Below are 14,019 nucleotides of genomic sequence, written 5' to 3' on the forward strand. Positions count from 1 at the left end.
CATTCGTTTGGTATCTCACTGTGGGATATAGACAACTTCCATATTGCAGAAATGCTGTCTGAAGCAGACAGTCAACCGACTTGTAGTATCCAGTCTACACAAACCCAATCAAATTAGCAAAAAATTGATTGGTGGGAGGGGGGAGAACAAATATGACACTTGTGCTTTCACCTTGTTGTTGTTTTATTTGGTCTACATTGGTAGGTTGACTACTCACACCTAGGACTGAATGAGCCAATGATAGCTCCGTAACATCCAGTCTGTAAAATCGGACAAAAGTGTGAGGCGACGCCCAATTTTTAATTGGTATAAAAATGTAATATCCTAATATAATTTTGTCCACTACCCAATGATCCCTTACGAGAATCAGCCCAAGAAACAAAAAGCGGAGTACTCTTCCTCTGCCTTAGTTCTTTCCAAACGGTGGTGGGTAAAAAGTCTAGGAAGTGAATATCACACCAAAGTGTTTTTCACACACACTCTTTCGCTTCACCAATAATGTCTTTGAGAGTACTAAGCAAAAAGATATATTTAAAAACTGTCCAAATTTGCGAAGAGACATTGAATGTCTCATAATTTCTTTTAATTAAATATTACCTTATCATTTAGAAATATCAGAGACCCCAGTTATTGAACTAATTTCACCAAGAAAATGCTTAGACCTAAGCAGAAACGAGTCATTTTATTACTTTCTGCTATCAAAGCAACTGCAAGCTCTATCTTCCAAATACATGTTTTCAATGTTTATTGTGCACACCTCCCGCTTTTTTACGTGGCAAACTCTTAAAATCGCCCCTCTGTGACGCTTTCTGCGACTCTTGTCATGTGGAGCACAATGCGCCGCTTGATGCTGGGTTCAGCATCGAGAACCAAATTAGAACTTCCAAGAGAAGTCGTCTGTCTGAGGCAAAGATGCTAAATCTAATGACAATTGCCTCGGCATCAGTTTCCCTTGATGCATTTGATTACACACAGACGAGCACCTAGTTTAAGTAGAAGCGGATGTGTTTTCATATTTTAATCGTATTTGTTTTTTGTAATATTGCGTTGTTCATATTTTATTGGCCTCCGCTGTCACTGCGGGGGAAAAAACATTCATCCGCTTTGTGTGTTGTCTCTGTTCATTTGTTCTCTTCATAAATAAATGCATAATCTGCTATATGCTCGTCCTGTAAATTCATAATTACAATGTGAACGAAAATAAAAGCTATTAAATGTCTTATTATCATTACAATATGACCATTGGTTAAACCATTGGTTATAATAGATTGTGACGGAATTTGTATGACCCTAAATGACGGACGATAAAGTCTAACGCAAGCACTGTATGTGATGTTTTTTTTTTTTTTTTGCATAGTTGAATTTCAAACATTACAAGTAAACATGCTACTAAGACAGACAGAAAACATGGACAAGTTCTTGAAAAGGATAAATATCGACTATGGTTAGCCTATGTGGGATAGTGGTGTGCCGTAGAATGTTTTTAGTCATAAAATGTGTGCCGTGACAGAAAAAAGGTTGGGGAAACACTGACTCTTAAGAAGAATCCAGCCTTTGTGCCTAAGGTAAGCCAATGTCGACAAATCCACCTCAGAGGGCATACAAGAGTGATGAACCGACAAAGCATGGAGTTCACCAACTCGCATCTCGGTCGTCAGAACCAATAACAACGATGCCTTAAGTAAAATGAGCTTCAATTCCATACTTTCAACTAGCTGAAAGGGAGGCTGAGAAAGCGCGCTCAGAACCACAGACAAACCCCATGACAGAACTAGTGGTTTTGACACCCTGTTCAAATGCCAAGCACCACTCACAAACCTGCAAACAAACTAGTGTTGACCCATTGTATTCGAGTCAATTCCCACATTACAATCCAATATGGCAGCAAGATAAACCTTGACCGTAGAAAAGGCCCTGCCTTTATCCAAAAGTTCCTGAAGAAAAAAACAAAACGTCTTCCACCGAACATAAGTGGAACAACATGTCTGTGTGCACACCACTGCTCAAAAACACTCCATTTCTGATCATGCGCATTGAGGCAGCCTTCACTCTGAATCATTTCAATTACGCTCTGGGGTTAACCGTGAAACTCAAATTTAGCCTCTCACGGGCCACGCCTAAATAGCTAATCGGTCCGGGTCAGGGAGAAATAGCGGGAGGGGCCTAGGCTGTTTTATTATCTCAGCCAGCCACAGTTTCCCTGGCCAGTAGGTGGAGATCAGTATGACTCGCTCTTCTTAGAGTTTAAATGATTAAATTCAGTGGGGGAAACGTGCAAAGTAGCGTGTTTTTTCACAGATGGGCTAGAGCATCCACACCCATAGGAGGACCATCTCTCACCAGAGAGAAGAACAGAGGGCAATGAGCATTTTCAAATTACATGAAGAGATCTACGGCAGCTTGCCAGTATCTCTCACAGCTGACTGTCACCCTGCGATTTTAAATTACAGAGGACACAAGTGCTGCACTGCTATCCAGTGCTGGAACTCTCTCATTCGCAATAGTCCAATTCTTCCAATCATTTATTTTGACACCTAAGTTCTCCAAATGAGACCCCAGCGCTCTCGTATCTTTCTCTGCTTGCTTCCATGGCAGAGCAAAGAGCAGTAGGTTGTCTATGTAAGCAAACACTTTGAGACATGTTAATCTCAGCGACTTTAGCTCTGCTTCCACACACTTGCTGAACACTGTCTAATGACAGTTCAAAAGGCATCGAAAAATTTGTAGGCAACTCCCTGATAAGCAAACCTTAGGAATTTTCTGTGTGACGAGTGAACGCCAATGTGAAAATGTGTCTTTCAGATCGACTGATGTAAACCAGTTTCCGGGACAAACAAACTAAGAGCGCGTTTTGAGCGTGAGCATTATGGATTTATACCTTCTGAGGTGTTTGAGGTTGTGCAAGTCCAGAATGGGATTGAGATCTACCCCTCAAGTCAAGTGACTTTTATTTTCATTTCAACCATATACAGCTAATACAGTGAAACGAAACAAAGTTCCTCCAGGACCATGGTGCTACATAAAAACAACATAAATGCAGAGCTACATGAGACTACACAGAACTAAAACACCTACACATCTCTACATAAAGTGCATGTGCAAACGTGTGCTAACAGTACAAACGGTACAATAATTGCTGAAACGGGAGAATAGGCACAGTAAGAGACAGTGCAGTGCCGACCATTACACAGTTCTGGTGTGAAAGTGTCAAATGTAACAGGTAGTGCAAAAAGATATTTCAATATAAGAGAAAATGCTGTGACTGTAAACATAGTGTGTGTGTGTGTGTGTGTGTGTGTGTGTGTGTGTGTGGTGAGATCAGTCTCTGAGCGTTGAGGAGTCTGATGGTTTGGGGGAAGAAACAGATACACAGTCTGGTTGTGAGGGTTTGAATGCTTCAGTACCATTTGCCAGACTTCCCTCACTCAGTTGCCATGTCAGAAACTGAACTCAAGAACACAGCCAGTTCACCACAACATGCCACTTGATTCTGTTAATCCCGGATCTCCTCTTAATTTGACAAGACCACACCACCACGACATGCAGGAGATCCTCTTAGAAGCTATAACCCCTTTTAACTCTACTTTTTAAATGCGTTACCCGCCTTGATGCGCTGGCTTACGACACCTGGAGAAACCAGATCAACGCTGCAGAAAAGTATATTCACTTTGACAGTGAATATTTGCGCGAAAGAAAAAGCCGCGCTCTGAGACGTACTTGAACGGCTCCTCTAACGAACTTTTTAGTGACCACTACTTGCACGTCCTGCTGAGGATAACATCCAAATAATCTTCATGGAGAAAAAAACAAAAATGAAGAGATCTGTGTCGGTGTCTTTTATAGGGTGGTGGGGCTCCCTTGTCACTGCTGTGATTAGTCTATCAGCTGACAGACGTGGTGTCATTACTGCCTGCGTCTGATACGCCTGAGGCAAATCTCAATGTGAGATACTGAATGAAAGTTAGAAAGAGAGCCCTGCAGTCAGGTTACTACATAAAGTACAGTGGAAAGCCTTCCCAGAAGAGTGAACGTTGATATTGAAGCACAGGGGGAATTGACATGGATGGTGTATAAATGGTATCCACAAACCTTTGGCCACATTGTATCTTAAAAGTGATACATATCACTTGTGCACTATATTCCATGTCTTCTGAAGCCATTAGACAGCTTTGTGTGAGGAACAGATTGAGTTACAGAAGTTATGTTTTTCTCTATCATTCAGATTCAGGACATGGTTGCCATCCGTCACACGGCCAGCAACGAGCAGCAACGCACCACCATGATCCTGCTGTGTGAAGACGGCAGCCTGCGCATCTACATGGCCAACGTGGAGAACACATCCTATTGGCTCCAGCCCTCCCTGCAGCCCAGCAGTGTGATCAGTATCATGAAACCTGTCCGCAAACGCAAGACAGCCACTGCCAGTGAGTCAGACCTTATTTATTTTAATGAATCATATGTTGTTTCAAGTTGATTGTGGGATATATTAAATTAATATGCCTCTTTTTGTGTTTTCCCTCGTCTTATCAGCCACACGCACTTCCAGTCAGGTCAACTTCCCCGTGGACTTTTTTGAGCACAATCAACAGTTGACGGAGGTGGAATTTGGAGGCAACGACCTGCTACAGGTCTACAACGGCCAACAAATCAAACACAGACTGAACTCTACAGGGATGTATGTGGCCAACACCAAGGTCAGAAAAATGCAGCCATAACATAATTGACAAATGATTAGAGCATGGCTTGCTGAAGCATTTAAACCTTTTTTTTTTTTTTTTTTTTTTTTTAACCTTTTTTGAGACATTTGTGTTCATTCTTGCCGACAGCCTGCAGGTTTTACAGTGGAAATGGTAAATAACAACAACTCGATGGTGATGACTGGAATGAGGGTACAGGTGGGCACTCAAGCCATTGAGCGAGCTCCCTCCTACATCGAGATCTTTGGACGCACCATGCAGTTGAACCTGACGCGCTCCCGCTGGTTTGACTTTCCCTTCATACGTGAGGAAGCCCTGCAGGCTGACAAGAAGCTCTCCATTTTCAGTAAGAGCCAAAAAATAGCAAAAAATAATCAAATATTGGATATGTTCAGATAGCATACTGCCATGCTGTGTGTGTACTACTACTGCACTATGCTACATGTAGAATTTGTATAATATCCAAATATTCTATATTTTAAAATGAGTAACTAGCATGTGTATATTTTGTGTTGTATTTCAGTTGGTGCTTCGGTTGATCCTGCTGGCGTCACCATGTTGGACTCCATAAAAATCTATGGCAAAACCAAAGAGCAGTTTGGCTGGCCGGACGAGCCCCCAGAGGACTTTCCTTCAGCTGCAGTCAACAACGTGTGCAGCCCTAACCTCAACCAGGGCAACGGCACTGGAGAAAGTGATGTCACCAGCCCCACTGCCCCCAGTGGCACTGTACTGGAGAGGTACACTTGTCTCTTTAACCCTGTGTGCTCTTCTGTTCTTCAACCTATTACTTGATAACAGTCTTGTATGTCTTTGTCTTCATTTCACTATTTATTCACTACATTAAATGTGTATTATAACAAGACTGTGTCATTGTAGTAATTGATGTAAATTAATGTAATTGAAAAGATAAGAGGAGTGGAGGTGGTGGTGCGTGAGGTGTCAATGCATGGCTGCCATCATAATGACCTCATGCTTGCATGCTTACGTTTTCTGTGTTGACATACAAATCATTTTATACGTTTCTTTTCTGTGATCCTCACACATTTTTCTTTTTCTTTGCTCCCTAAAACAATAAAAAAAAGTTGTGAAACTGAGTCCTTATCAGCCTTGGACCGGTTAGTAACCGCCCTTTCTCTGCTTGTGTGCATGGTGGTTTGCTCGTGCGTGTGTACTTGTATGTGCGAGAGACAGCAGTCACACTTAGCTTGCTCTGATGTAGAACATGCAGGACATATTACAGCTTTTTTTATGAAATGATTAATCACATAGGTGTTTTTCTTAAGTTTTTAATGTTTGATACTGTTTTATGGATTATTAATGGCAATGCTTTGAGAATGGTGTAGAATTGATATGCACTGATGTTATTTTTAATATACTATACATTGTTTTTCTCGATCTAACTGTTGTCTGATCTGTAGGTTGGTGGTCAGCTCATTAGAAGCTCTGGAGAGCTGCTTTGCTGTGGGTTCCCCTGGTGAAAAGGCAAGTAAAAGCTTGTATTCTCTGTGATGGGGATTTCAGAGGTGCCGGTGCTTGGGTACCAAATCAATATGAAAATGAAATAATTATTTTTTTTAGTATCATTAGTCTCGTTTCGGTTCACAGTTCAAGTTAAAAATCATATGATGAATCCACAGTAGGATTTGGAAAGTACAAACTTATTAACATCTGCCTTCTAGCAAATCATGAAGGCCTACTGGTCAAACATGAATTAATTTTAAACATGACATCAAAAGTTAAAGGTATGCAATTAAAATTAAAGCCAAGCATTCACCATTGTAGGATTTTTAAATTTTTTAGAAATTCTAATCCCAAGCACAACAGGAAAACATGAGCAGTAGTATATCCAGGTTCAATACAAGTTAAGCTCATCTGGCATAATATTGATTACCACAAAAATGAATTTGGACTTGTTGTTCCTCTTTTTTTTTTTTTTTTCTTTTTTTTGTTGTGTGGAATTGAATGTGTTTGAATCAAAAGTGTCGCCCCAAGTTGTAAACAGTATGCTTGTTAACATGATTTTAATGTGCTAAAATCATTGAGTAACCTTTTCCGTGTAATGTTATATCCAATTTTACAACTTCGTTGACATGACGACTTGGATTCGTAAACCCTTAACTCTTTGGTATCGAAATTGGTGTCGAGATAATCAAATTTCACTTGTATTGGGATTGATTACTATAGTATCAAAATGTTGGTATTGTGATAACTCTACTTTGTCCTGTTGTAAGAATCATTATCATGCATGCTACAAACTTTCTGACTTTTTAGTCTATAAAAGTGTTTGTTTTCCCTCACTAAAATTGATAGGAAAAAAATAAAGCTGCAGCTCTAGAGTTGGCCACTCTCCTCCTGTCCATCCCCACTCCTGCTGGAGTACAGCAGCAGACCAAAGGTCTCCTGGCAAGCCTGCACACCAGCCGCACAGCCTACCACAACCACAAGGTACACATACAATCCCATGCTGCTAATCATGTTCGAAACTGTGTTAAACATAAACCCTTTTAGTTTCTAACTGGTGCTAAATGTGTGAGCAGGATCAGTCTCTGCTGAGCAATGCAGTGCAGTGTCTGAACAGCTGCAGTAAAGAAGGGAGGGAGCTGGACCCTGATGTGTTCCAGAGGCTGGTGATCACAGCCCGCTCCATCGCCATCATGAGACCCAACAACCTTGTGCACTTCACCGAGTCCAGGCTTTCTCTATCAGACACTGGTATGCAAAGTGCTTTTAGGCTTTGCAAATAGATGTTATGATCTATTTCTACACAGTGGTTCCCTATCACTTGTATACTTCATTTTATTGCATTGTATATGCCTTTGTTTAGATGTAGGGGATGATGGGAAGGAAGGGCTGAAACAAGCTGATACTGAGAGCTGTAGCTTCATCATGCAGCTGGTCACTAACTTCTGGAAGCTTCATGCTCTAAAACCCAAGAATGCTTTTCTTGCACCTGCCTGTTTGCCAGGTACACAGCCACGACCCAGAATTCTTTGATATGAGCTGCATTAGAACTTCATGTATTGATTCTTTCAAGAAACTGACAATTTTCTTGTATATCTTAAGGTCTTACCCACATTGAAGCCACAGTCAACGCACTGGTAGATATCATTCATGGCTACTGCACCTGTGAGCTGGACTACATCAATGTGGCATCCAAAATCTACATGCAGATGCTACTCTGCCCTGTATGTGTCCTTTTGTCTTTTGATTGCATATAAAAAGAAATTATATTTCTTGCAGTGTCTTTTAAAAAAATTAGGGTTAAGCTAATAACTTTCACATCTATCTGGTTTCTACAGGACACCTCTGTGAGCTTTGCTTGTAAACAGGCTCTAATTAGAGTTTTGAGACCCAGAAACAAACGCAGACACGTGACCCTGCCTTCTCCACCACGCTCAAATACACCCATGGGTATGAGCAGCGACTTTCAGCAATTAGTTTAATGACTGTGCATAATCACGTTCATGCTCTAGTCTAGAAAATGATGCATTCTGAGTCGCTATGCTTTGATGTTCTAGGAGATAAAGATGACGATGATGATGATGATGCTGATGAGAAGATGCAGACCTCCAACATGACTGGAGGGGAAGGTGGCAGACAGGAAAGTCAAGAGCAAAGTGAGGTGGACCATGGAGATTTTGAGATGGTGGTGAGTTTCGCCCAAGGAGCAACCACTTTCTTGCTTCCTGCTGGAATGTTAATAGTGTAATCATAGCCTAATGGTTAAGGATCTTGGCTGCTAATGCAGGGCTTGAAGATTTGGTTCCAAATAGCTGTTACCCAGAGGCGCTTTCACTGTATTTGGTGTGCTGTATAAATTTTATATAATGCATCTTATTCAAACGTAGTGGAGGTTGTTCCTTTAAAACAAGTCTGTGTCTTGTTTACTGTGTCTAAAGAAGGCGGTTGTTATGTAATCCCCTTCTCTCTCTTTATTTGATATGCAGTCTGAGTCCATAGTTCTGGAGACAGCAGAGAATGTAAACAATGGGAATCCCTCTCCTCTAGAAGCTCTGTTGGCTGGGGCAGAGGGCTTCCCACCCATGCTAGACATACCCCCAGATGCTGATGATGAGACCATGGTGGAACTCGCTATTGCTCTCAGTCTGCAACAAGACCAACAAGGTCACTATTTCTTCTTAACGCCATGCAACATGAATGTTATAAACAAATCCAAAAACATTATATAACTAAAATGGGGGTTACGTGGCTTCAGTGTACGGCAGGTCTTTGATGTGAATGTTTGTTGATTCTGCAGGCAGCAGCAGCAGTGCTCTGGGGCTGCAGAGTCTGGGTATGTCAGGTCAGGCCCCCAGCTCCTCATCTCTGGATGCAGGGACCCTATCAGACACCACAGCATCAGGTAACTGCACCCATCTCTCCACTATATATTATTTCTGTAATTACTGCATGCTCAAGGAAAACCCAGAAATATTATGGAATATACAATATCAGGACATTTTTCATTTGTTATTTCCAGACTTGTATAAGTAATTGAAATGAACAAAATCATGTAAAAGTCTTGTAAATTACAATAAGGAATGCTATAGATTGTATTTAGTACCGGTAATTACAGTGCATCCGGAAAGTATTCACAGCGCTTCACTTTTTTTTCACATTTTGTTATGTTACAGCCTTATTCCAAAATGTATTAAATTCATTATTTACCTCAAAATTCTACAAACAATACCCCATAATAACAACGTGAAAGTTTGTTTGTATTCTTTCCAAATTTATTAACAATAAATAACGAATAAATTCACATGTACATAAGTATTCACAGCCTTTGCTCAATACTTTGTTGAAGCACCTTTTGGCACCAATTACAGCCTCAAGTCTTTTTATGTATGATGCTACAAGCTTGGCACACCTATTTTTGGGCAGTTTCTCCCATTCTTCTTTGCAGGACTTCTCAAGCTCCATCAGGTTGGATGGGGAGCATTGGTGCACAGTAATTTTCAGATCTCTCCCGAGATGTTCAATCGGGTTCAAGTCTGGGCTCTGGCTGGGCCACTCAAGCACATTCACAGAGTTGTCCCATAGCCACTCCTTTGTTATCTTAGCTGTGTGCTTAAGGTCATTGTCCTGTTGGAAGATGAACCTTCACCCCAGTCTGAGGTCCAGAGTGCTCTGGAGCAGGTTTTCATCAAGGATGTCTCTGTACATTGCTGCATTCATCTTTCCCTCGATCCTGACTAGTCTCCCAGTTCCTGCCGCTGAAAAACATCCCCACAGCATGATGCTGCCACCACCATGCTTCACTGTAGGGATGGTATTGGCCGGTTGATGAGCGGTGCCTGGTTTCCTCCAGACATGACGCTTGCCATTCAGGCCGAAGAGTTCAAAATTTTGTTTCATCAGACCAAAGAATTCTGTTTCTCATGGTCCGAGTCCTTCAGGTGCCTTTTGGCAAACTCCAGGCAGGCTGTCATGTGCCTTTTACTGAGGAGTGGCTTCCGTCTGGCCACTCTACCATACAGGCCTGATTGGTGGAGTGCTGCAGAGATGGTTGTTCTTCTGGAAAGGTTCTCCTCTCTCCACAGAGAAATGCTGGAGCTTAGTCAGGGAGGTGACCAAGAACCCGATGGTCACACTGACAAAGGCCCTTCTCCCCCGATCGATCAGTTTGGCCGGGCGGCCAGCTCTAGGAAGAGTCCTTGTGGTTCAAAACTTCAATTTATGGATGATGGAGGCCACTGTGCTCATTGGGACCTTCAATGCTGGAGAACATTTTCTGTGCCTTGATACAATCCTGTCTCTGAGGTCTACAGAAAATGATTTGGACTTCATGGCTTGGTTTGTGCTCCGACATGCACTGTTAACTGTGGAACCTTCTATAGATAGGTGTGTGTGTGCCTTTCCAAAATATGTCCAATCAACTGAATTTACCACAGGTGGACTCCAATCAAGTTGTAGAAACATTTCAAGGATGATCAGTGGAAACAGGATGCGCCTGAGCTCAATTTTGAGTGTCATGGCAAAGGCTGTGAATACTTATGCACATGTGATTTTTCTTTTTCTTTTTTCTTTATTTATTTTTATTATTATTTATTTAATAAATTTGCAAAGATTTCAAACAAACTTCTTTCACATTGTCATTATGGGGTATGTTTTTAGAATTTTCAGGAAAATAATTAATTTAATCTATTGTGGAATAAGTGAAGCACTGTGAATACTTTCCAGATGCACTGTATATCTATATTTAATTGGCTAGAATTTACTCTTTGTGAGTGCAGACTAAACAATTATTTCCAAAAATCCTAATCCTGTTATCATGAACAACTGAATAATTCATGGAATTCATTGGTCAAAAGGTGTTTGAACAATGTTTGGAGTGTTAAATAATATATCACAGAAAGCAAGATGATGCGCAAGGCGACTAAATCTATGCCGGAATATTATATTTAGCATATTAGATTATATTTGGTGCTTAATATACAGTACATTTAATGCAGCTTTGGTTTTTGGAACAATGAGATTTCACTGGGGATGGGACTACTCAAGTTGGCAAAGAAAATAAAAACCAAGCGATGTCTTGTTTCAGTCACTGTTGATTTGCACAAAAACGCATGCATGAAGACATTTATGCTTGATGCTTTGTGCCTGGTTAGAATATGGTGTTTGAGTACCCAACATTTCCTCGGCCATCAGGCATTTGATTGAATTTTCCTCCCTCAACCATCCTGCACCATAAATTCTTTGTCTCTTTCAATCACAATCATTTAAAAAGTTTTTCTTTTAATATGTATGTTTGTATGCACCTTTAAGAACCCCCCCCCCCCAGCAAAGCCTGCTGTTTTTTTCCTGTAACAGCTCTGGTTATGCTTTCAGCCCCAGCCTCGGATGATGAGGGGAGCACAGCAGCCACAGATGGCTCCACGCTGCGCACCTCTCCCGCCGAGCACGGGGGCAGCGTGGGCTCTGAGAGCGGGGGCAGTGCCATCGATTCGGTGGCCGGAGAACACAATGGTAAGACACATGAAGATCTTAATGTTTATCTTCACTTACAACCATTTACTTCCCAAAATATCATATTTAAATGTTTGTGATGGTTTGTTTAATAGAGTTTTCTATGACTTCTGCTTCAGTGTCAGGCCGCAGCAGTGCTTATGGAGACACCGCTGTTGAAGGTCACCCTGCTGGTCCAGGAAGTGTGAGCTCTAGCACAGGAGCCATCAGCACCACCACAGCCCAGCATGAAGGAGATGGATCTGAGGGAGAGGGGGAGACAGAGGGGGACATTCACACCAGCAACAGGTCTGTCTGCATGATTAGCAAAATCTCCTAATATGCTATAATGAAGCAGAATAAGAGTTTGACAATATAGGCCAACTCGGAAGTCTAATTTACTACTTTAAAGGCTATCAACATGCGACTTTGTAATGAGTTGCTACATAAGGACTCTTAATTTACATGTCATTTGTTTAATGATGAATGACGTAGATTTAAGTGGACAAACTTTGTAGTCCTTATGTAGCAATTTGTTTTTAAGCACACTGTTTCAAAATTCACACTTGAGGTATGACTGTGTAATTTGTTGTTGAACAAAATGAGGAAGTACCTGGGTCAAATAATGTTAACCACAGACCTTGCAGCACTCATAAATCGCAAAACATTGTAAAAACCCATATGAAATTTCAGAGGGAATTCCCGTGGCTTAAAATAATTATTATCTTGAATTTAGGACTTCAAACTAAACAGCTCAAGACTGTGTGGCATTAAAATGTTTCTGTGCAGATACTGCTCTTCTCCTTGCAAATAACTCAATCTGTGTCTTTCTCCTCTCTCCAGGTTACACATGGTGCGTCTGATGCTCTTGGAGCGTCTCCTGCAGCACCTGTCTCAGCTCCACACTGTGGGTGGAGTTCAGGCCATCCCCTACATGCAGGTCATCCTCATGCTGACCACAGATCTGGACGGAGAGGACGAGAAGGACAAGGGTGCACTGGACGACCTGCTGGCTCAGCTCATCGCAGAACTCTGCATGCACAAGAAGGTAAGAGCACACCAGCAAACCTTTTTTTTAATTTATTTTTTTATGTTCTTTATAACTTGACATGGTATCTAAAATGCTTCTGAGCGAGATACTAACAGCAATGTCAATTATCAAAAACTTCCGTCTAGCACATATTTACATAGAAAAACAATTAAAACAATGCATATGGATGCAAAAACGCTTTCAATTTGGTCAGCCCTGAACAAGCTAATCTATATTTGCATTAGTTATTGGTATATTTTCATTAGTCCAGCAAAGGTGGGTTTGTGCGCATAGGTGACTTTGTTGGCAGTGATGTCTGCTAAGGACCTGCCTTACAATAGGCCTACAAGCCCTCAGTCCAACCTATTTATTTCAACCTATTGCAGACAGTCTGAACACTGATGGAGGGATTGTGTGTTCCTGGTGTAACTCGGGCAGTTGTTGTTGCCATTCTGTACCTGTCCCGCAGGTGTGATATTCGGATGTACCGATGTCTTAGGCATCTCACTGTACAGATGTTGCAATTTATTGCCCTGGCCACATCTGCTGTCCTCATGCCTCCATGTAGCATGCCTAAGGCACGTTCACGCAGATGAGCAGGGACCCTTGGCATCTCTCTTTTGGAGTTTTTTAGAGACAGTAGAAAGGTCTATTTAGTGTCCTAAGTTTTTATAAATGTAACAGCTTACAGATGGTAGGCAAATATGGTCAGTGTCTTAATGACCATTCCACAGGTGCATGTTCATTAATTATGGTTCATTGAACAAGCATGGAAAACATTGTTTAAACCCTTTACAGTAAAGATCTGTAAAGTTATTTGGATTTTTACAAAATTATCTTTAAAATGCTGTGTCCTGAAAAAGGGATGTTTCTTTTTTGCTGAGTTTATATGCTTGTTTTGCATTTAGTTCCTTATTAGAAAAGAAAACTATTTATAACGTTTAATGTTTTATAATGTTTTCACAAAATTTTCCAAACAAATATATTCACAGTAAAAAGATAGAAAAGCACCAAAGTAGCACCATTTCAAGTAACATTAAATGTTTCCCAAAGTCTAAGTAGTAGGTTGACTAATTAAAATATCTAGTCCCTGTAGTTTGCATTTTCATTGCAATGGGCATTGAATTTCTTCACAATATTAATCATCTGGCAGACTATGGCTATTCTTTTTAATTTTGTTTGCTACAGCACTTGTAAAGCTGCATTCACATGAACTCCGGATGAGAAGTGCTGCAGAGAATCTTTTAGCGCTGGCAATGCAGACATAATGAAACTTAATCCGAATTGTCCGTATTGTCAGTTTTTTTTTTAAATGCGTTAATCATGAGACGTTAAACATTT

At 41.0% G+C, this 14,019-nt stretch overlaps 1 protein-coding gene across 2 annotated transcripts in view; it reads left to right on the forward strand.

Annotated features, from left to right (window-relative positions):
- Window positions 1-14,019, forward strand: part of LOC127628364 (E3 ubiquitin-protein ligase UBR4) — a 67,932-nt gene that overhangs the window by 32,953 nt on the left and 20,960 nt on the right. The window contains exons 45-61 of one of the 2 annotated variants that reach the window (XM_052105067.1): window positions 4,223-4,424; window positions 4,531-4,694; window positions 4,827-5,043; window positions 5,221-5,437; window positions 5,783-5,815; window positions 6,119-6,182; window positions 7,011-7,145; window positions 7,238-7,412; window positions 7,525-7,665; window positions 7,764-7,885; window positions 8,000-8,111; window positions 8,219-8,349; window positions 8,648-8,825; window positions 8,959-9,063; window positions 11,532-11,669; window positions 11,789-11,957; window positions 12,492-12,696. In XM_052105067.1, coding sequence (XP_051961027.1) covers window positions 4,223-4,424; window positions 4,531-4,694; window positions 4,827-5,043; window positions 5,221-5,437; window positions 5,783-5,815; window positions 6,119-6,182; window positions 7,011-7,145; window positions 7,238-7,412; window positions 7,525-7,665; window positions 7,764-7,885; window positions 8,000-8,111; window positions 8,219-8,349; window positions 8,648-8,825; window positions 8,959-9,063; window positions 11,532-11,669; window positions 11,789-11,957; window positions 12,492-12,696 — 2,508 coding nt within the window. The remainder of the gene's footprint in view (window positions 1-4,222; window positions 4,425-4,530; window positions 4,695-4,826; window positions 5,044-5,220; window positions 5,438-5,782; window positions 5,816-6,118; window positions 6,183-7,010; window positions 7,146-7,237; window positions 7,413-7,524; window positions 7,666-7,763; window positions 7,886-7,999; window positions 8,112-8,218; window positions 8,350-8,647; window positions 8,826-8,958; window positions 9,064-11,531; window positions 11,670-11,788; window positions 11,958-12,491; window positions 12,697-14,019) is intronic. The other variant, XM_052105069.1, reaches the window with a different exon arrangement.

This window comes from Xyrauchen texanus, chromosome 35 (assembly GCF_025860055.1).
Source record: "Xyrauchen texanus isolate HMW12.3.18 chromosome 35, RBS_HiC_50CHRs, whole genome shotgun sequence".
In the NCBI taxonomy this organism is placed as follows: domain Eukaryota; kingdom Metazoa; phylum Chordata; class Actinopteri; order Cypriniformes; family Catostomidae; genus Xyrauchen; species Xyrauchen texanus.